The 24,536-nt window shown below is 34.4% G+C and overlaps 1 protein-coding gene across 2 annotated transcripts in view; it reads right to left on the bottom strand.

Annotated features, from left to right (window-relative positions):
- SNX2 (sorting nexin 2) overlaps window positions 1-24,536 on the bottom strand; it is a 44,773-nt gene that overhangs the window by 9,676 nt on the left and 10,561 nt on the right. For both annotated transcript variants that reach the window (XM_084881383.1, XM_084881382.1), the window contains exons 2-9: window positions 22,403-22,520; window positions 16,984-17,147; window positions 15,149-15,215; window positions 14,775-14,818; window positions 13,636-13,777; window positions 11,439-11,517; window positions 1,258-1,333; window positions 233-346 (exon numbers count right to left, since the gene is read on the bottom strand). In XM_084881383.1, coding sequence (XP_084737509.1) covers window positions 233-346; window positions 1,258-1,333; window positions 11,439-11,517; window positions 13,636-13,777; window positions 14,775-14,818; window positions 15,149-15,215; window positions 16,984-17,147; window positions 22,403-22,520 — 804 coding nt within the window. The remainder of the gene's footprint in view (window positions 1-232; window positions 347-1,257; window positions 1,334-11,438; window positions 11,518-13,635; window positions 13,778-14,774; window positions 14,819-15,148; window positions 15,216-16,983; window positions 17,148-22,402; window positions 22,521-24,536) is intronic.

Below are 24,536 nucleotides of genomic sequence, written 5' to 3'. Positions count from 1 at the left end.
GAGCTAATTTAGCCAGAACAAACCACTGTAAATTAGGTTACCAATAGCAAACACTATTCCTTGTTTTAAAGCAACAAATTAACCATGGGTAACCATGGTAGTCAACTGATGTTGCTGAGAACTAAACTCAATAAGCAAATTAATATCCTATTTTCTACTTGTACAGCTTTAAAATGCAATTGTTGGGCTCATTAATTCATCTCATTATTCAAGTCGAAAAATCAGCTCTTACTGCATCCGATTCATTCATCTTGATTGTCATTTTGTTGACAGCGTCGGCAGCCTTGTTCACCATCCTCAATATTCCCGCTCCACTCAGAGCCTGTGTATTAACTGCTCTAGGCAGCTGGAATTGAATGACAAATAAGGGCAAACAAACCGGTTAAAAGCCTGGAGGTTTAACTGGGCACAAAAGGGATTGTCCACCCTCTCTTGCTCCCCCAAAAAGAAGGAAAAAAAGGAGGTTGTATTTTCTTCACTCTCATACATTTCAATAGTGAGATCTAATTTCTCAAATATACTACTTGTACATTCTCAAAGGAAAACTTAAAAAAAAATAGACTTTCCATTTGTTTTTCTTCTGCACGTTTACATTTAGATGGAACAACAGTCTGTTTGTCAAAATATATTAAGTAATTGCCAAGCACCTTAACACTGGCCACCTGTTTGCTAGCAGAAATAAACTGTTCATAGAAAAGAAGAAAGTCTTGAGAAAAATCTTATGCTCATTTAAAATTGTATGATATTTACTTTTTAAAATATTCTGGGATTCAATATATTTTTAGAAGATCTTAAAAGGTAGCAATTGTGCCAAAAAACCTTAAATATAAAGAGCAGCATGGTTATTATAATTTAAGGTCTTTCAAGTTACAAATTTGCATTTCAAAACCTTAATCAGAACATTAGAATGTACACATAAACACATTCAACAGCTATCTCTAAGAATGTGCTCTGAATAAATTTACTTCAATACGATGCCTAAGTAACAATTTAGGACACTGAAAATTAGACTACATAAGTCTTCCTTTTAAATCTGGTTGGCACTGATAATCCTATAATTATCAATGCAAAGAAGACATTTTGCTAGTAATTTAGATGATTAAAGCTAATTAAAGCACTAAGCAAAAAAAAAAATTAATGCTTTATTTCATCTGTTAATCCACTTATTTACTAAGCACCTCTATTCTTATATAAATTATTACACTAAAAAATAAAAATACTGAGAATATTTATATACAAACTTTTAAAGTAGAATACCTCTGAACTTTCCAAGAACTGCCTTAAATCAGGATCCTGTAGTAAAGTGGGATGCTTTACTGTTCTTTGAAGATACCTAGATTTAAGAATAAAATTGCTCCTTTACTTATCAGTAGCACTTTAAGTTATTTCAACAAAATAATAAATAGGTAAAAAGATGTCCTCAGTCTAGCTCCTTTCATGTCAGTCTGCCTCACTATATTTAGAATCATAGAGCAATTTAATGATTTAAAAGTTTTTTGTTCATTTGAAAATTTGTATTAATGTAAAAAGAGTTATGGCAAAGAATGAGGTGGTAGTGGAGAGGTTAAATAATATACAAACTTCTCACTGCAAAGTATAAAACTATATATGAGTTTGTCAAATAATTTTAAATTTGGGTAGTTACTATGTTCCCAGTTATTACTTCAGAGTCCTAAGAAACACATCACTATATATCAATCAATTATATATATACTAGAGGCCCAATGCACAAAATTCACGCAAGAGTAGGCCTTCCTCCCCCCAGCTGCTGGCACTGCCTCCCCTCTGGCACCAGAACCCGGGCTTCCCTCTGGCTGCCAGCAGGCACCTGGGACCCAGGCTGCCCTCACAGCCTGGAAGGATATCGGGGCTAATTAGCATATTATGCTTTTATTATATATATTTTACTAAGTATTATCAAAATGGAGAATAGCTCATCAATTTTTTTCCTTGTCAGCAGATTTAAATTATAAAAATCAGCTCTTGTCCTTATTTGACAAGAACTAAATTTTCTTCAATATTTCTATTTTGAAGGTTTTTGCTATTATTGATAAATGCCTTCCTTATATGAAATTACATAAAATAGAAAAGTAAAGAGAAACATCATTATTAAATCAATAATCAAAATTAGCCCAAGTTTAGACATTTTCTGTACTAACCCCCTCCACATTTCCCTATCATCTATAATAAATTATAAAAAGGTTCACTATTGATGATATTTGATTTTCTTACAGATCTAATTCTATTTTTAAAAAATTGCTCTTTCCTGCCCAGCTGGTATAGCTTAGTGGTTGAGCCTCGACCCATGAAGCAAAAGGTTGCTGACTTGATTCCTGGTCAGGGCACATGCCCCAGTTGTGAGCTTGATCCCCAGTAAGGGTTGGGCAGGAGGCTGCCAACGATCGATCATCAATGTTTCTATCTCCCTCTCCCTTCCTCTTTCTCTATAAAAGAAATCAGGGGGCTTGTCCAAGTGGGAATGGCTGGGGGACAGGTGGGAATGGCTTGGGGAAAAAGGAGACATATGTAAAACTTTAGACAATAAAAAAAATTATAATAAAATAAAATAGGAAAAAATAAATTAAAAACATATTAAAATTGCTTTTTCCTCAGATTAAAGATTACATAAATATTTCAATTATATTTTATCTCACAATTAAGATATGGTTATTCTATTTCTGCAGAATAATAAATATAGTCAGCAATTGTTTCTACCTTTTTACAAGATTACAATATATCTAAGATAAACTTTCTGGAAAAAACAAACAAAAAACCTTCTCTAAAATGAAATTCTACACAGTGGTTAAAATTACTATTTTATCCTATGTGTTTGTTTGTTTTTTTTTGGTATATTTAAGTAAAATATATACCATATTAAATTTCACTTTAAGTCATTGGGACACATAAAAAGTCCTTATAATAGAGCATTTAGTAGATATATGTAATACAATCTGCACTGTTGCTTAAAATAGCATTTGCTGTCTACATTATCAAGCTAAAAAAGAAATGCAGGAGGAACACTAATCCAATAAATTTAAGAAATGTTGGTATTTTCCCACTGGAATTTTACTTAGAATTTGTTTTTGTTTTTGTTTTTACTTACAATTTTAATACTGAATTTATCCAGTGCTATTAAAGTAAGTTACTTCATAGTTTAGACTGCTTACTGCTTAAGGAAGTTTGAGTAAGATGTTCATCTGAGTATACACAACAGCTGGTAAAAAGCTAGCACTTAGACATTTGTGAAATGAACAAGCAAAAAGGAAGACAAAACATCTAGTACACAACCTTGAAGAAATAGTCCAATATTTCAAACCTACATGCAAATACCTAATACTGCTTATATTGTAAAATAGCTTTCCAAAGTGAATTCATATTACATAACGTATTATTTTCTTTAAGGTTTATAATGAACAGCAGCATATTAGGTGCTGTGAAAATTACTGCAGGAAATAAACTGCCTAGGGTTTTGTTAACAAAACTCAACTGACCACAGATTTCCTTTATTCACCCTACCAAATACTGGCATTGTTGAGGAATTGATTATAGAAAATAATATTCTAAAAAAAGAGAGTAAAATTTTTCTTCTTAAAGATTACATGAAAGTAAAGAGCAACTAACCATTAAAAACAAAAGTATTAATCTTACATAATGTTAAAATTAAGAACAAACATAAAATTAATTTTAAAATTAATATTGGTAAATACACCCAAATTCAGAATTAAAGTGAGGGAGGATTGTTGATATATAAAGGAAAGCATGTAGGAATAACACTGAAAGGGAGTATGGGAAGAAAGAAGGAATACACAAGGAAAATAGAAATGAAAGATGCAATGCAATTATAATGAAAAGTAAGTATCAGATTCAACAAGAGGTGGTCAGTAGTTATTCTTCATATTTGCTCTAAGAAAAGATTAGTCCTAACTTTAGAATAATTACTTAGGGCTTTCAAGTTACTATTTACTTACGCAAAACAAAACAAAATATGAAGTAGTTATACAAAATGCTTAAAAGGAACAAAGTCAAAAATATTTCCTTGCGAAATTCAAACACGTGCTAATAATGAGAATTAAAAAGGGCAAAAGAACTGATTCTTTCATGACATACAGTTGTTCATTCAACAAATATTTACCAAGCATTTACTACATTATGTTATTGTTCCAAGGACTCAGAATGTATCAGTGAAGAAAAGAAAAGAAGTTCCTGTCCCTAGTGGAGGTTGTATTTTAATAATAGACAATAAACGGTCTAAGTTATGTAAATTATGTTTATGTGACAAGGTAGTAAATGCCATGGAAAGAAGGAAGGATAGAAAGTAGAACAAATGGGATCAAATGTGTAAGGTTTTGTTGGTGGTGATTTTTAAAAAGTCTGAATAAAGCCCAGTGATCATAAAACATTTTATTGAAAGGTGATATCTGAATTTAAAAGAGGTAAGGGAATTAACCACGCAGATTCCTGGAAACAAAAGCTTTCTAAGCAGTAGGAGCAGCCAGTGAAAAACTTTAAGGTGGAAAACTATCTGAGATCTTTAAAGGGCAGCAAAAAAATTAGTGTGGCCTAGAGAGAGTGATCAACGAGGATATGAGATGGAATAGGTAACAGTGAGCATGTAAGGTTTTGTGGGCCATTATAAAGGCTCTGGCTTTTATTGAATGAAATGGCAAGTATTGATATGATCTGATTCATGGTTTAAAAGTATGATCCTGGCTGCAATATTGAAAAAGAAGTACACCTGAAATTAATATAATATTATATGTCAACTGTAATTTAAAAATAAACTATTATTTAAAAGAAAAAAAAAAAGGAGTAGAGGTACAAGGATGGAAACCGGAAGAATTAGGAGCCAACTGTAGTTATTTCAGACATTTGGATTTGAAGAGGACTGGTGAGAAATCGTTATATTCCAGGTATTAGAAGGAAACAATAGGATTTCCTGATGAATCACACAATCCTAAAACACATTCCTAAATGATACACTTACATCTCAGAAATAAAGAATGAATTGAAGTTAAATGACTTGCATAAAGTCACACAGAGTGTGCATATGTAATAAAATGGAGGCTTCAACAGAGAAAAGGATTCTAAATGTGCACATTATATCATGCTACTTTGTATTTCTGTTTTGCTGAAGTGTATCCTTACTTACAATATAGACTCAATATGCTCTTAAAGTAAGATGTGAAGTACTCTCAAGAAAATCAAGACAGTGATCTAAGAGATACTCTTAAATAGTATCAATAGTTTCTGCATAATTCAATGAGCGTGGCAGGGAAGTACTTGAGTTCTTAACCACTTCTTTCAAGAGAGTAATCTGGATTCTCTAAATTGAACAGACAAATAAATATGTAAATGTACATACAAAGAAAAGTACTTCTCTGACCTACAAGATTCAAAGAGGCTGGATGTTCCACAGATATACCTATCCTAACAAATCAATTTTAAGAAATGTCACAGAACAATCACTTTAGAAAATTCATTCCAATTTTTTTGTTTCATACCTTAACACCTATATTTTCTTCAGTCATTTTTCTAGTGCAAACTAAACTTTCCCCTCAATAGTATACTGTTTCCTTTCTTTCACTACTGCAAATTCCACAAAAATAGTATTTAACAAGTAACATTTGTCAGTAAAGAAACTATCTTCACGTATACACTAGGTTAGGTTTCAATATTTCCTTAAAACTCCTCAATGTTTAATATTGCTGGATGCATTCAAGTTACAAGAAAGGTGAATGTAGAACCAAATTATATGAGCTCGGTACAATAAATCTTCATTAAGTTCCTTATCAAGCATGCCATCTGAAATGTTTCAAATTTACTCATAGAAAAATAGGACTTGAAAGATTTCTCAAAGGGTCAGGGTTATACTTTCAGGGATTAAGCAAAAATAAAGCAGAGCAGTATCAACCTTTAATCTTAAAAATATTCAGCCTATGACATTTTTCACAACAGGAACAATTCTAATGCTTAACCTAAACATCTCTTGATGTTTAAATCCTTTCCTGAGTAACTGATTGTCACAGACATAATGTCACCTTTTTTTGCATTTTTTATTTGCAATTACAATTGATATACATTATTATATTAGTTTCAGGTGTACACCCCAATGATTAGGTATAACTTACTAAGTGATCATCCCAATAAATCTCACACCCATCAGAAAACATGCATAGTTATTATTGACTACATTCCCTAAGCCAGTGTTTCCCAACCTTCTCTCATGATGAGAATCACCTGGTGGAGTTGTTAAAACACAGATTCCTGAATCCCAACTAAGAAGTGCTAAACTAGAATTTTTGGGAACATATAGGTAAAATTGTATACCTAACTAGTGCTCTAAGACTGATTTTATATACAGAGCACTAAGTTAGGTATGCAATTTTACCTATATGTTCTCAAAAATTCTAGTTTAGCACTTCTTAGTTGGGATTCAGGAATCTGTGTTTTAACAACTCCACTAGGTGATTCTCATCATGAGAGAAGGTTGGGAAACACTGCCCTAAGCTGTACTTTACATCCCCATGACTATTCTGCAACAATCAATTTGTACTTCTTTTTTCTCTTCATCTTTTTCATTCATGCTCTCTAACCTCCCCCCATCTGGCAACCATCAAAATGTTCTGTATAACCAAGACCGGTTTGGCTCAATGGATAGAGCTTCGGCTTGGGGATTGAAGGGTCCTGGGTTCGATTCCGGTCAAGGGCATGTACCTTGGTTGCGGGCATATCCCCAGTAGGGGGTGTGCAAGAGGCAGCTGATCGGTGACTCTCTCTCATTGATGTTTCTAACTATCTCTCTCCCTTCCTCTCTGTACAAAATTAATAAAATATATTTTTTAAAAATGTTCTGTATGAGTCTGTTTCTGTTCTGCTTGTGCATGTATTTTGTTTTGTTTTTTAGACTTAATTGTTGATAAATATGTATTTATTGTCACTTTGTTGTTCATATTTTCTTTTTTTTTCCTTCTTCTTTAGAGAAGAGACTTTAACATTTCATATAATACTACTTTAGTAGTGATGAACTCCTTTAGCATTTTCTTGTCTGGGAAGCTCTTTACCTGTCCTTCAATTCTAAATAATAGCTTTGCTGGGTAATTTTGGTTGAAGGTCCTTGCTTTTCATCACTTTGAGTATTTGTTGCCAATCCCTTCTGGCCTGCAAAATTTTGGTTAGGAAATCAGCTGACAGTCTTCTGGGAGCTCCCTTTTGGTGGTAACTAACTGCTTCTAAGATTCTCTCAGCCCAACCTGCATGCACCCTCTTCCAATCTGGGATACCTCAAGGGGGGCCTAAAAGATACCGGTGGGCCTAAACAGGCAGTCGTTTACTCTCACAATCTAGGACTGCTGGCTTCCAACTGCTTGCCTGCCTGCCTTCCTGATTGCCTCTAATCGCTTCGGCCTGCTAGCCTAATCTCCCCCTAACAACTCCCCTGCCAGCCTGACTGATGTCTAACTGCTCCCCTGCCAGCCTGTTTGCTCCCAACTTCCCTCCTCTGCTGGCCTGGTCACCCCTAACTTCCCTCCTCTGCTGGCTTAGTCACCCCTAACTGCCCTCCCCTGCAGGCTTAATCGCCCCCAACTGCTCTCCCTTGCAGGCCTGGTCCTGGACCCTCCCAACTACCCTTCCCTGCTGGCCTGATCACCCACAACTGCTCTCCCTTATAGGCCTGGTCCCTCCCAACTGCCTTCCCCTGATAGACATCTTGTGTCCACATACAGCCATCTTGTATGTTGGAGTGATAGTCAATCTGCATATTACTCTTATTAGATAGGACAGAAGCCTGGTGCATGGGTGGGGGCCAGCTGGTTTGCCCTGAAGGATGTCCCGGATCAGGGTGGGGGTTCCCTTGGGGTGTGGGGTGGCCTGGGCGAGGAGCCTTTGGTGGTTTGCAGGCCAGCCATGCCTCCTGGTGACCCAAGCGGAAGCCCTGGTATCTGGGGTTTACTTATCTTCTACAATTGAAACTTTGTAGCCTAGAGCGGAGCCAAGCCTTCTGCTTGCAGCCATTTCTGTGGGATTTGTGTATCTTTTATAATTGAAACTTTGGCCAAAACCGGTTTGGCTCAGCGGTAGAGTGCGTCGGTCTGCAGACTGAAAGGTCCGGGGTTCGATTCCAGTCAAGGGCATGTACGTTGGTTGCGGGCACATCCCCAGTAGGGGGTGCGCAGGAAGCAGCTGGTCAATGCTTCTCTCTCATCGACGTTTCTATCTCTCTATTTCTCTCCCTTCCTCTCTGTAAAGAATCAATAAAATATATTAAGAATAAATAAATAAATAAAAAATAAAATTATAATTGAAACTTTGTAGCCTTAAGCAGAGGCCTGGGCCTACAAGGGCAGGCTGAAAGCTTGGCTTCCCTCATCATCAGGGAAACCCAAGCCACCCTCCTGCTCTTCTGTGGCCATAGCCATCTTGATTGAGTTTATTTGCATATTCACTCCCGATTGTCTGGTGGGTGTGGCTTTGTGGGCATGGTTTATTGGTATAGCAGAGTGGTGGTTAATTTGTATATTACTCTTTTATTACATAGGATTTCCTTCACCAGGTTAGCGAAGTTATTCATCACTATCTTCTCAAACAGGTTTTCAATTTCTTGCTCTCTCTCTCTTCTTTCTGGCAACCCCATAATGGAAATGTTAGTACACTTGAAGTTGTCCCAGAGGCTCCCTACATTATCATCATTTCGGGGGGATTCTTTTTGCTGTTTTGATTGGGTGTTTTTTGCTTCCTTACATTCCAAATTGCAGATTTGGTTCTCGGCTTACTCTACTGTTGATTACCTGTAAATTATTCTTCATTTTGGTTAGTGTAGACCTCATTTCTGACTGTTCCTTTTTTATGCTGTTGAAGTTTTCACTGTTCATTGAGCATCCTTATATCAAGCAAGTGTCTTGAACTCTGCATCTAGTATATTGCTTTATTTAGTTCTTTTTCTGGAGTTTTGTTCTGTTTTTTTTTTTTTTTTTTTCATTTGTGATATGTTTCTTTCTCTCCTCATTTTGATAGTAGCCAACCTATGTTTCTTTCTATGATTAAGTAGAGCTGCTAAATCTTCCAGGCTTGGTAAAGTGGTCTAATATAGTAAATATCCTGTAGGATCCAGTAGCACAGCCTCCCAATCACCCAAGCTTGAGATGCACTTTTGGGCTGCATACACCCTACCCTTGTGACTGAGCCTTGTTGTTGTTGGCATATTAATGGGAGGGATTTACCCCCAGGCCAATCAGCTGCAAGGACTGGCTGTGACCACTAACCACCAACCTCTACCCACCATGGAGGATCAGTTGTACAGAGGGCCCACCTCAGAGTAGGACTTACTTTAGCAGGGCTCTGGTTCCTGCTGAATCTAACCCCCTGAATGTGTGGCTTATGCCAAGCAGTTGGGTGGTGGTGCCTGACATGGTCTGAAGCTGTGCACTGAGTGCCTCCTAGGAGGTGTAGGTCAAGGTCAGCCATTGTCAGTGTTCTGCCTGGGGCCACCTGGCATGAGCTACAAGGTGAACTGCAGATGGCGGCTAGTCGTCATGGTCTTAGAAGTTCTCAAACAAGGCCAAGCTGTGAACCAAGGCTGGCTGCTGCTAGTGCCAGGCCTAGATCACCTAGTGAGAGATACAGGGCTCACTGAGGGCAGATGCTACTTAAGAGATTTTAGAAAAATCTAAAGCATAAGCCAAGACAGGGCACTTGTATTTAAAAGCCACAGGAAATAGCTTGGGTGGCCCTGAAAGTTGAATAGGGGAGGGCCTCAGGGAATCACCAGGGTGAAGCAAACAGTGTGAGCTAGGTTGATGGAGACTCAAGATGGCGCCTGCCTGCCACATGTGTTGGGCTTAGAAAAGGAACAAGGGCCTTTGCTAGCACTTCTGTCTGGAAGAAAGCTGACCCCTTCTTCCCCCCCGAACTCTTGCCCTGATGCTCGACACTTCAGTCCCTCTTCATATATCTCTGGTGCCTTTCAAGCTCTTGTCCCAGTAACTGGAGCTTGGAGTGAATCCAGAATTAGAACCTGTGTGGAATCTTTAAGAACTGTTTGGGAGTCCAGAAAACACTATCTCCCACACATGGGTGTGGGATCATCCCTTTCCTTGTCTCTGTCCCTCCAATCAGTCTCAATTTGGTTTCTTTTTAAATTCCTCAGATGTAAACAAAATAATAATAAAAAAAATCCTCAGATGTAAAACTTCCATTCAGCTGAATTTCAGGTGGTTCTGATTTTAGTTGTAATTCTGATGTGGAAGCAAATACCATGTTTACCTATGCTGCCACCTTGACTGGAGGTCTAAACATAATCTCATCTTTTAAGTCTTTTATAAGATTTTAAATAGCATATCCTTTAGCTTTTCTTACAGCAATTGTTCAAACCTGACTTTACGGTGGCATTTTCTTATAATTTAAATAACTTATTACTAAAACGCAAAAATAAGTTCCTTAAAAATAGTTTTAAAAAATAATTTGTGGCCTGTAGATAATACATATACTACTACTCTCTAAAATTTCTTCTACTCCCACTCCCCAACCCCAACCATTTATTTTAAGCCAAAACAAAATAAAACAAAGAACAAATAAACAAATTCAACTAAAATAAGTAAAATTTTATGAAAATTTTAAAAACCCTGTGAAATCAGAAAATGTTTTAGCTTTAGGTAATGTGTACTTAGGTTCTAAAACTTGGACTTTAAATAAGATAATTTCAAATTTGTTTTATCACATTTTCAGCATAGTAAGAAAAGAATAAATGTTTAGATTCTGGAAGTGGGAATCCTGCCATCCACTCCACTCCACTTTTCACCAGCTACTATAATGACAAGTCTTCAAAGCCATGGGAAATGTGTTGAGTCAAGTACTTAAAGGTAGAGCATTTTAGCCTCTAAACATCCAGTCAACTCAAGAAGTCACATACTTTTGTACACTCAAGTCAAAATCAATGATACAAAATTAAAGGATAGAGCAAAAACCTAATTATTCAGTGGATTTAATAATCTTACCCAGTAATAATTCAAAAAATTTAGATGAACTATAATTAGCCAAATTATCCAATACAGAACATGAATGTGAGTATAACTTCCTAATAATATAAATAATTCTAGAGATATTTTTATCCAAATAATTTTATTAACCCTTTTCCCACTTTCAAAAGATTCATAAATTCTTTTTTTTTACTTCTCTGTTGACCACAGCTATGACATAATAATTAGATCTTCAACTAACTCATGCCTTTATATTGCTGCTTGTAAAAACAATACAAGAATAGACCTATTTAATAAAAGCAGAATAAACAGTATTGTTCAAAGAAGCAATTTTCTTAATAAAAGTTTAAAACACTTTTGATGAGTTATCAATTAATCACTGAAATAAGTTATACCATATAATGGCATTAGACATATTACTGAAGCAAAACCATGAGTAAATAAAGCAGAGCTATCTAGAATTACCTTTCCAGAGCTGCTCTTCGTTTTTCTACAAATTCAGTGGATGATAAATCTTCTTTACCCACTTTGACCTTGGTCATGCCTTTGAAAAAAATTGAATGAGACTCATGACTTTATGTTATTATATAACGTCTTTTTTAATCATTTCTGCCTAATTTAAAATATACTCTAAAATTTGACCAACAGTCCTAAATGTATAATTAGTATCATACTTTGAGAAGTTAAAACTCATGACATAGTAATTCTACTTTGTAAGTATTTGTAAATAAAGCAGGGGTTGAGCTGTGTTTGTAGTTTTCTGACTATAACTTTTGGATTCCTTCTCTGTTATATATTACACTCCTGCTAAACTAAAATGTGTTTACATTTCAATAGAATTCAAATTAGTAAATTTAAGCTCAATTAATATTTTCATTTATTAGTAACAATTAAGGTTTTTTACCTTGGGGAAAATAAAAATAAAAATAAGTGTAGCCCATGAATTTGCTAAATATTATCTCTTGCAGATTCTAAGAACATTTTCTTGTATATTTACCATGGTTGTTTTATAAAAATTGAAACAACAGCTCTTTCATAGAGATATTTAAGACTCTTCAAATTTAAAAAGTAAACATGTTAACAATTTCTATATTGGCAATTTCAACTTTAACAACACTAATATAGTAAAGTCATTAAAATTATGTACAAATTAATTCAATTAGTCATTTAATTAGTAATTAATTCAATTAATTACTCAGGTTGGCATATCTGATAAATGAACATATCACCTATGAATGTTCTATTTAACTTAATTCCTCTGAAATATAATAGTTTGAAAAAGAACACTCAAACATCTATCCTGAATCGACTACACGATGTGGGATATTATTTCATATATTCTGTTTGCTTGGGAAAAAACCTTCCAAAGATATGGTTCTTTGTTTATTTCCTTCAAGTATCTTCTGCTCTTTCTATTTCCTAGCAGTAATCTTTATAAGCCATTGTGAAGAGACAAAAAACAACAACAACAACAACAACAACAAAAAAAACGCCTTACTCTAACCAGTTACCTTTTAAAACTTTTCAACTTTGTACTTCTTTTCTAAAAGCTTAATGAAATACTGATTTTAAGTCAACTAAGGTTTTTAAAAGTGCAGTAACCGCTGGGTGCTAATGAAAAGATTCCTCTTCTTTCAGTTCTAACTTCCCAGCAAAGAAGTTACTATTCTTATTTCACTACCCCATTATCATTGTTTGTTATTTGAAAACCACTTAGTTTTAGTATATAATTAAGGAAATTTCCATACCTTGAATTTTTCTTAGACAATGTATTCATTTTTACTTTAAAAAATTATAAACAGTATGAAATTATAAAATGAACATTTTTCTACTTGGTTGGCTTCCAGGAGGCTCAGAGTTCAATTTCTAACCCACCTTTAATAACTGTTCAAACTTTTGCACACACACATTTTTTTTATTATGGTATCACATAATTGTCCTCATCCCCCCATTCCCATCCCAAACCCCTCCCCACATATGCCCCCGCCCCCCTGTTGTCCATGGCCACTGGCTAGGCCCATACGCATGCACACGTCCTTTGGTTGATCTCTCCCCTTACCCCCACCCTCCCCTATTTTCCCTCTGAGGTTTGAGAGTCTGATCAGCTGCCTTCTGCACATCCCCTGTTGGGGATGTGCCCACAACCAAGGCACATGCCCCTGACCGGAATCAAACCCGGGACCCTTCGGTCTGCAGAAACCGGCTTCGGCTCTGCATATTCTTAACTAAGCCTTTATTGTTTGTATAAATAACAATGTTTTTAAACATTATATTGAGGTTATGAAGTAAACTGCATTTAAATAGCGAGGTTAGATCAAATCTTTTTTAACAATATATAACTAAAAGTCAAACATCCCTTAGAAAAATTATTAATATGCTAATAATATTAAACACCCTCTAAATGTTACTCAGTAACATGGAACTCTAATGACCCTAAAAGGGGTTTTAAAGCGCTTTCAAAATTATGACCCAATATTAACATCATTGTATTAGCTTATACAGTCGTTGGTTGATGAATAACTGTCATAAATGGAATATTTAAATTCAGTATTTTTACATATTATGAGATGTCATGATAGTGAATGATCATGAAATCTAGAAATTTATAGTTATAATTGAACTAGTAACAGTAACAAAAGTTATTTTTTTTATTCGCACTTACCTACTATACTCTTTTCTGGAGCTGGTGGTACAATATAGCCGACATGTAAATACTTGTTTGCTAACTTGCTATGCAAACCAAGAAAGTCACTAAATCTTCTTTTAACTGAAAATTCATTCTTACTGAACATGGAAAGAGAAGTCTACAAGTGAAAAAGAGGTATTTTAAATTCTGAATACTAGTCAATTATTCAGAAGTCAATGTTATATATAATTGTGAATATGCATGTATATACTTACACTGGTCTACTTTAGAAAAAAAATCCTACACAACTCAAGAAGCCTTTTATTTCACTCACCCCCAGAACCAATACCTTATGTAAAGTATTACTTCTCATAGCTAGGGTTCCTACAGACCATCTCTCTTCTTTTTAAGACTTGAAGGCCTACAATCCTTTTTAAAATTGCAATGGCACCCTAGCTGATTTGGCTCAGTGGATAGAGCATCAGCCTGCACAGTAAAGGGTACCAGGTTCAATTATAGTCAAGGGCACATATCCTAGTTTCAGGCTGGATCCCAGGGGGTGTGCAGGAGGCAGCTGATCAATGATTCTCTCTCATCATTAATGTTTCTATCTCTCTTCCTCTCTGAAGTCAATAAAAATGTATTTTTAAAAAATTGCAGTGGCCTCTTAATTAGAAATCCTGACCTCTGCTTTGATACTCCCAATTCATACTGAGTCTCAGACATCTTTCTAAATCAAAAATTTAATTGTGCCACACTTTTGTTTGAATCTCTTCAATGGCTCTCCATTGAACGTCAGGATGAAGTTCAAATTCCTTAAAGTAGCTGTTTATAGTATAGGGAGGCTTATTGCCAAATAATTCCATCAGGTTCCACTTCTTGCAGATCCTAGAAGATACAATGCTTTCTTGACTTCTGGCTTTTACACAAGCAAATTCCTTTGCCTGGAACATGCTATTCTCATTTCTTCCTCCTACGTTTGTCTAATTAGGCTCCTTCCTGCATATTTTCACAGAATACTCTACCTACCAAACCATTCACAACTCAATGTAGCAATCTATTTGCAATCTTTACTGGATGGTCACCTTGGTAAATAAAGGGATCACTTACACCTCAATCACCCTTGTACTATACTTAGTGAGAACTAATATTTTTTAAAGGAGCAAAAGGCTCACCTTTGTTGTTACTCTATATGCCATGTAAGCATTCATGCCATCACCTATAAGAAAAGTCAAATAATACTATTAAAAAACATGAATTTAACCACACACACACACAAATGTAACTAAATGTGTGAGGTAATGTGATTAACTCGACTGTGCTAATTTCATAATGTATATATACATTAAATCATCACCATCCTAAATATATACTATTTTTATTTAACTAAATCTCAATGAAGCTAAGAAAAAGACAAAACAAAATTAGGAACAAAAGTCCCTAAAAGCTTAAAAATAAAAATACCATTTAGCACTGTAACAATGTATTTATTAACAACCAAGCTAATTATAAAAAAAGCAAGTAAAAAATATAATAAATATTGACTCACCAACTTTCTCTGGATCTGATACACCAATTTCTATATCAAAAATATCTCCATTTGCTTCTTCTTCAATCTAGAAAATATTTTTTTTTTTTTGGAGTTAAAAATTCTAATTTATACTATTGACATAACACTATAATTTTTATCATCTAACTTTTACTAAGGTCACTGTCACACCAATCAATTTAAAAAGCCATTCAAAGTTGGTTTGGCTCAGCGACAAGGACACATGCCCAAGTTTGGGGCTCAATCCCCAAAGGGGGCATGCAGGAGGCAGCCAGTCAATGATTCTCTCTCATCATTGATGTTTCTCTCTCTCCTCTCTTTTCCTCTCTGAAATCAATTAAAAAATAAAATAAAAATAAAAAGCCATTCAGCACTCCATTTCTAAAGAGATAAAAGCTTTCGTATTTCCTCATTATGTAAAAACACATACGCACAAAGAAATAGGAAAAGGACCATTTGGAAAAGTAACACAAAATCTTGTGTTCTTATAACTCCTTAGATGAAGAAAAACCATTTTAGTCTTCTATAGAGATACTGTTGATTTTTTTTCTATATATCAAATCTTCAGTCTCAGATTATTAAAATAATTAGTTCCTTCATTATTTTTAATAGCAGCATTTTTCAGTTGCACCTATATTCTTTAATAAGCAGCAAGTAGCCATTACTTTTGCCAGTAGATTATTAAATACTTAAAGAAATTATACTAATAAGCTACTTTGAGACCACAGAAGTACTTTAATGGCATTTAAAATAACGCTAATAACAAATCTGCAGGAAAGTTTTATTATTCTCAAGCAGCACAGAAATTGTTAAATATTGCTAATTTTTAAAGCAATATTAAAGTCAAAGACAATTTAAAAGAAAAATGAGTATTTTAACTATAATCTTTTTATTTCAGTTTGTACTCTTACAGTTTTAAAAAGAAGCTATATTTGAAATGTAATATATATGAAGCATACAACTCCTAAATACACAATTTAATAACTTTCACAAAGTCAAACTAGATCAAGAAACAAACAGTATCATTATACACCAAATGGCCCTTATGCTTCCTCTCCAGTCAGAACCTATCCTCCAACCTGCCAACATAACAACTAATATTAATTGCATGCTTTTATCAAATAAAATTGCTCAAATTGTTGTGATTAAGTTTTCAAAGCCCTTTCATTCATCATTTTATTTGACTAGCATAGGAATCTTGAGAGGCACAGATGATACGATCCCAAATGACAAACTCCTTGCCTTAATAAGGAAAGTGGTTTTGCCCTGGTCATTTAGAGCATTGTTCTATGAACCAAAAACGTTGCAGGTTCAATTCCTGGTCTGGGCACAAACCCAGGTTGTGGGTTCAATCCCCAGTCGGTTGCATATGGAAGGTAACTGATCTATGTTTCTCTTTTTCTCTTCAAAAGATATCCTTGAGTGAGGATTAAAAAATAAATAAAGGAAAGTGATTTGCCCAAGTTACTGGATTAAAAAGCCAAGTCACATGACTCTAGCCCACATGTGTCAAACACAAGGCCCGCGGGCCAAATCCAGCCCGCCAGGCCTTGCAATGTGGCCCGCACTGCGCTGTCATCACTGCACTCCGCTGTCAGTTTATGACATTGTCAGTTTATGACTGTTCAGTAAACCATTCGGCCCGCAATTTAGGCTGGATTTTAGATTTTGGCCCCTTCTCTGATTGAGTTCGACACCCCTACTCTAGCCCATAGCTCTTTTCCCAAAATGTCTATAAAGCTTTGATTAGAAATGACTAATAGGAGAGTGATGTTGGGTGGAGAGCAAAAACTTAATAGTTACTTATTAATTTAGAATATAAAATTTTTCCATACCTCTTCCCTAGATCTATCAAAGATCACAGGAGCAGATATACTCTTTGATTCAATTCTGGGAGCAATGAGTGTAGTAGGGGTCACAGGTGTGACTGCAGGAGAAGGTTCAGAGGAGAGGATAGGTTCCCTTTCTGGACTGTCCAGAGAAACTTCTTCTGTGGCTTCTAGATACAAATTAAATAGGTCAGTTAAGGACGTTGGTAAGAAACCCCCAATAGTCTAGATAACAGTTAATGAATTATGAAAAATATTTTATACTTCCCACAAATAAATACCAAAATAATGTTATCTACAAATAATTGTTATAATTTTATGAATCCTTCTTTAGTTGTCTATCAAAATTCTAAAACCAACAGTGACTGTTGATTTTAGGAAGAATTCCAGTAAGTGAATTAAATATCTATACATAATCATCTAGTGGTATGAATAAAGGTAGTAGGAAAGCAGTGATGTGGATAATTCCACACTCATTTGTGTTTAGATTTGTAATATATCTTACACTTGTGGTAACTTACCTTCCAAAATCTTTTATTCAGACTAACATTTATTATTTTATGTATAAAAACACAAATTTTATGGCAGAAAGCTGCCCAGAAATATCCCAACTGGAATTAAAAATTTGTTACAGAAAATTCTTTACAGTTAATAATCTAAAGCAATTAACTGCTAAAGATTACTAGATATTAGAATACATAAATATGACACAAAGCAAATAGGTGTTTGTTTTAATTTAATTCACTTGAAAAATCTGAAATTAAATGTATTTAAAGCAAAATCAACAAATTACCTATCAGCTATGTAACACAGTGCTAGATGCAATGTAGAAACACAAAGAAATGTAAAATATCATACTTGCCCTCAGGGAGTTTATAATCTAGTTGAGAAAATAAAATATAAGCATGTGGAATGTTAAATAATAATAAAAGACAAGTAATAGCCAAGTGAACAATAAAAAGAATGTTATAAGACATTTAATTGCTATATGAATTACAGAACAAACACTGAAACTTGAGCTAAGATGGGAGACATGCTTTAGGGTAGGGAAAATCAGGAACAGTTTACAAAACTAATTGTAGATTTGGATGGGAAGGTCTCCACGAAACTGATAAAGTAAAAAGAAAAGCCATAAAAATGAAAATTACCATTAGTGGCAGGACTTCGAGGAAAATAAGATTAGATCACCTGTTTCTAATTGGAGGTTTTTAGATTCCTAGAGGTTTGAGAAGGTAATAATGGCAATCTATCAGCCACTTTAATTTGAACACCTCAAAAAGCATACCAGAAATAAGGTAAATATGTTAACATTTAAATGTAAAAACTTGCATTTTATCAATCTACTCTTACTGGCTATCTCACGTTGATGAGATCTTTATTTAGCATTGCTCCATTTTTTATATTAAAAATAATAATCAAAATCGTTCAAACTATGGTAACCAGAGGAAGAAAATAAGACTATAGATGTTGAATACACTATAGATGAACCTAACCTAACAAATTAAAATCTTACATGCAACTTCAGGCTGCTAAAATTGCTAATATATTTTTTTAATGAAACCAATAGCAATAAATATAAGAAGCAACATCAAAGGTAGAAAGTGTGAAAGTTTTAATCTATAAACAAGTAAAACCACAAGCAGCAAATAAAGCAAAATAAAAAAATAAAAATTATTTGAAGGAGGTACTGTTACTGACAAGAAACCCATAGATAAAAAACTGTGAAAGGCATAACTTTATTAAGATATCAGTGCAGGTATCTCAAAGTGATTTTAATTTTTCAATTACATTTTACTTCACTGATAAACCAGCTTTTTGTATTCTTTGTATAGACTCTAATAAGCTGTTTCATAAAAGAAATAAAAACTAAAGATGCTCTAAGTAACGAATATGGCAGGGGGAAAATAGAAATAAATGGATACGAACTTAGATTCAGCATGCTAATACACAGTCTACCTTAAATTCTTTCATGACTTCTTTTATCAAAAGTAAAGTAACATGCTATACGTTCATGAAGTTTAATTTAATTTAAAGCAGACCTAAAGGTTCCAGAGATGTCCCATAGGTACTAAGTATAAAGATTAACTTTTCTTTGGAAGAGATACTTTAAGGATAATTACAAATGTCAGCTAAATAACAGTTTAAACATATGATAGACACCGGAGAATTTGTAAACAAAGGAATACTCATTTAACTTACAATTGGTATTATTTGATAAAAGAAATATAAGTGCAATAAGCTAATTATTCTGTCAGAAACAAGTTCTAAAAGTCCAAGACAATTTTAATATGCACACCCTTACTTACTCCTCTCGGACAGTTTCCTAAAGTGTGCTCAGTGAAGTACAGTGCAGATTGTAACAAATGGTGGAGAGGGGCTCTGAAGCCAACCTTATTTGATGAGCACTCTCTAGGTTAATAATAGTAACATACATTTAAACTTTTTCTGGTACCACTTCTGACATAACTAATATTTGAAATGCTACATAAAATGCATCAGTGTAAATATCAATATAATCTAATCCACTCATGGTTTAAAAATCAAATCGACTAAATCACTACAGCAATATCTATATTTTCTCCTCTGATATAGGGGAAATAGGTACATGGTCTTATTACTGGACAATAGTTTTCTGGTAACATTGCTACTCTCTGTTATGGTTTCCTAGAACCATACTCCTCCATTGAAGGGGGAATGAATGATCAATCTACTTAAAGGCTTCATAAATAAAATGCAAGTATAGTATTAACTCATTCACATAAAAATGATCAGATTATGAAATGCAGCTGAGTTTAGGAAAAAGATAAAGCGTAAAAAGTATTTGCAAATAACAAAGGAAACATGACTATGTTTAGTGTTCAGTACCTGTTTCTTTTCTTTTAAAACAAACATGGGCATTGACCCTATTTGAATCACAATATTTAGTATATACTGCTAGGCAGACTAAAACATTAAAAAGATCAAGTAAAGTGGGCAAATAATATTACTATTAGGCATAATGTGGCAAATTGCACAATCTAAAAAAATCCCAAATTTTCATTCCTTGGGCTCATGCATACACACACACAGTTCTGTTGTTCTAGTTTCAGCACATTTTATGTGACTTTAAGATAAAAGAGTCTTTATTAAAATGGGTAATACAAAACTTCTATATATGACCCAAATTAGAAAAGGAATACACACAATTCTAGATTAATACTACCTATTTAAGTACAGAAGAAGTCAACTTTTAGAACAAAACAAATGCTATGAAAAAACTTTTAAGGACTCCCTGGGAAAAGTCCACAAAAGGAAACAAACAAAAGAACAGTACAACTTTAGTTAACTACGATTTTTTTCTACGCTATTAGGTAGCTATAAAAAAGGAGAGATATGATTGGTATCCTATATAATAAAAGGCTAATATGCAAATCAACCAAACGGCAGAATGACTAGTCACTATGACTTGCACTGACCACCAGGGGGCAGACACTCAACAAAGGAGCTGCCCTCTGGTGGCCAGTGCTAGGGGCCACTCAGCCGGAAGCTGGGCTCACAGCTGGCGAGCACAGCAGTGGTGGTGGGAGCCTCTCCCACCTCTGCAGCAGCACTAAGGATGTCTGACTAATGGCTTAGGCCTGCTCTGCAAGGGGAACAGGCCTAAGCCGTCAGTTGGACATACCCCGAGGGCTCCTGGACTGTGAGAGGGCGTAGGCCATACTGAGGGACACCTCCCACCCCCCCGACACCCCCCCCCGCCCAGCCCCAAGTGCACAAATTTCGTGCACCAGACCTCTAATTTGGTATAACATTTTAAATTTCCTGACATGATAAAATACATGAATTCATTTACAGTGAAAACACTTTTATATTTTTTTCACTATTTTAGATTCTTCATATAAGTGGAATCATTCAGTATTTGCATTGCAACTGGCTTCTTTCCTTTTTTTTTTTTTTTAATATATTTTTTATTGATTACAGAGAGGGAGGGAGGACAGAAACATCAATGATGAGAGAGAATCATTGATCGGCTGCCTCCTGCATGCCCCCAACTGGGGAACAAGTCCTCAACCTGGGCATGTGGCCTTGACTGGAACCCATCAGTCTGTAGATCGGCACTCTATCCACTGAACCAAACCAGCTATGGCTACAGTGAAAACTTTTCATGGAGCTAAACAAGCAAGATATTATATAAATCTTTGAGATTGAGGACTATATCTTCAACATAATTATATAAAAATACAGAATGGTTTTAATATTCAAATACTATAAAAGTTAAGAACATAAGTATTCAACACACAATTATTATTTTATATTTTTGTGTCATTCTTCTAAGGAGGATTTGGCTTTTTAATATCCAAACATTAAATTATACTTAAAATTTTAATTTTTAAACACAAACATTGTTTTGAAGAGAGTCCAATTTTTTTAAAGGTAGAATGGACTACACCAAACCCTGACCTTATATCAAAATTCAATTCCTCACACATCAATTTTCTCACCTAAAATTGAATTAAAATGAAAGGTGATAAATACTGATGCATTAAAATAAACAGATTTTTAAGTATATATTATAAGTTAAGTAATTTTAAAAATACATATATTTTATTGAGTTTTTTACAGAGAAGAAGGGAGAGAGATAGAGTTAGAAACATCGATGAGACAAAAAACATCGATCAGCTGCCTCCTGCACACCCACTACTGGGGATGTGCCCACAACCAAGGTACATGCCCTTGACTGGAATAAACCTGGGACCTTTCAGTCTGCAGGCTGACTGCTCTATCCACTGAGCCAAACCGGTTTCGGCTAAATTAAGTAATTTTTAAATCCAGAGTTTAATGTTGGTTTGTGACAACATGTAATTAATAAAAAATATAATCACAACTATTTCTCAAAACATAAATGACACACCATTAATTTTTTTACTCTAAGCTCTGATCAAAACAATGAATTATAATATGTGACTTATTTTCACATGCTTAAAGCCAGGAAATATTCCATTTTTACTTCTCTCAACAGTTTATATTTTTCACAAAGTAATCTAACTAGAAATTTCTTATCCATCTAAGTTGTTAACAAGAAAAGCTACCACTAACATTTTACACAAAATGTTAATTTTGCTTTATAGAATACTTTCTAACAGGATATACACTATAATTGCCTATTATTAAGAAAAAACAAAGATAGCCGAGACCGGTTTGGCTCAATGGATAGAAGCGTCGGCTTGGGAACTGAAAGGTCCCGGGTTCGATTCCGGTCAAGGGCATGTACCTTGGTTGCGGGCATATCCCCAGTAGGGTGTGTGCAAGAGGCAGCTGATCGGTGACTCTCTCTCATTGATGTTTCTAACTCTCTATCTCTCTCCCTTCCTCTCTGTACAAAATTAATAAAATATATAAAAAATAAAGAAAAAGAAAAAGAAAAAACAAAGATAGTTACAATTACCTGCAAAAAGATCTTCTGTGTCATCCTCTAGCACAACTTCTGCAGGTTTTGGACCATTGGAGTTTGTACTAACATCTTCTGTAAGAAGACTAATTGGTTCTGGAGAAGATGGAATTGACTGTGAAAAACAAACAACCAGATTGGCATGTTTATGTGTTATAATTATGTCTCTATAGATTACATAACTAGAACACTACCTTGATAGGAAGGGGAGAAAGAATAAGCACAGTTATTTATAGTTCCTCTTATGAGGGTAAGAATGAACCCAAAACACATTTTTACTCATCTTCTCTCTTTTTCTAATAAAAAAAATCACAAGATTGAAAAAAGAAAATATTTTCTAGTCACCCCTTTTGAGATATGAATTTTTCATGTTGTGTTATAATTAACAAAGTAAAAACTTAATACTTTGGTCATATATAATAAAACTGATTAGTATGTAATAGTCAAAACCAAATCTTGAAAACATGTTACAAATGTAAGAAGTTCAAAATGCTGCTTTATTATAAGAGGAAGATTTAATACTAGTTGAATTAAAATTACAGTTATCCTAAAATTATGTCCTTTCCCCAAACATTTAAATTTTAATTTAGCTAAGGAACTATTTTTGTACTTTTTAACCTTAAAGTTTAATGACCAATATAATGGATTCTAGATTGTAAAGCTTTCGGCTTTATTATAGTTTTCTTGTAACATTTAAAAGCAACACTTTTTAAAAATAACATAACAGCATCATAACATGTCAAAAATGCACAGCTAGCCCTGGCATGTACTGCTCACTTGTTTGGAGCATTATCACATACAGCCAAAAGGTCCCAGGTTTCATTCCTGGTTCCACATACCCAGGTTGTGGGTTCAATCCCTGTTCGGGGTGCATGTGAGAGGCAACCAACAGATTTTTCTTTCTCACATCCATGTTTTCCCTCTCTTTTCCCCTCTCCCTCTAAAATCAGTAAAAGCATGCTCTCGGGTGAGGAGCTAAAAAAAGTGCACAGCTAGATATTTCACAAGCCCAACGACCCTGTGTAACCAGCACCTAAATCAAGAAAGAGAACATTATCATCAAACCTAGAAACTCTCTTCATGCTGCCTTCCACTCTTCACCATTTACCTATATAGGTTTCTACCAGCATGGATTAGTTTTTCCTGTTTTTGCTCTTCATAAAAGGGTAACCATACAGAATATATTCTTTTGTGTTTGGTTTTGTTCGTAATGTTATGTATATGATATTCTTCTACATTGTTGTATGTAATAGGTTACCCCTGCTTGTTGCTCTAAAATATTCAAAGGTGTGAATATAAAATTAATCCATGGATTATCAGTTTTTATAACTATCAATAGTGTATGAACTTTCTGATACAAACACACTCCCACACAAACACATCTATCTTTTAGCAAACGTGAACAAATTTCTGTTTAGTATGTATCTAGGAGTAATGGAATAGCTGAATTAAGCAATTTTCTAACATGGTTATATAATTTATATTCCCACAAGCAATATATGAAAATTTGTTATTCCTTGTCAATGCTTTGACATAGTCCATCTTTTTCATTTTAGCTATTATGGCAGGTGCAGTGCATTTTACTGTGGTTTGAATTTTCATTTCCCTGATGAATAATGATGCTCAGCAGTTTTTCATATGTTTATGGTCATTTGAATATTCTCTTTTTGAAGGGTCTCTTCAAGTATTTTGCCCATTGTTCTTACTGATTTGTAGGCATTCTTTATACGTTCTCGATAAGAGTTCTTAGTCATGTCAGATATATACTGCAAATATTTTCCCCCAGTATGTGTCACTTTCTTATTGGTAGATTTTAATGAATAGAAGATCTTAATTTTAGTAAGGGTAAATTATCTATTTTTTCTTTATAATTAGTAAATCTTTTGTATGATGAATAATCTTTTGAGCCAAACATTCATAATTCATATGATTTTCTCATCAGCTTCTTAAGTAAATTGTCCTCTATGACATGAGAACATTTCTTCAGAGCTTTAAAAATTTCAATTCTTTATTGAAAAATTGAAAGCAGAGGCTTTTTTTTGCTTTCAGGATCTTATTCTTACACACTCAAACTCTCACAAAGGTGGGCCTCCTTCACCTAAGCATTTTCACTTGAAGGAATTTAAAAACA

The sequence above is a fragment of the Pipistrellus hanaki genome (genome assembly GCF_964339955.1).
Source record: "Pipistrellus hanaki genome assembly, chromosome: 4".
NCBI lineage: Eukaryota > Metazoa > Chordata > Mammalia > Chiroptera > Vespertilionidae > Pipistrellus > Pipistrellus hanaki.
The sequence above is the reverse complement of the archived record's forward strand: the minus strand, read 5'-3'. Positions and strand labels throughout refer to the sequence as shown.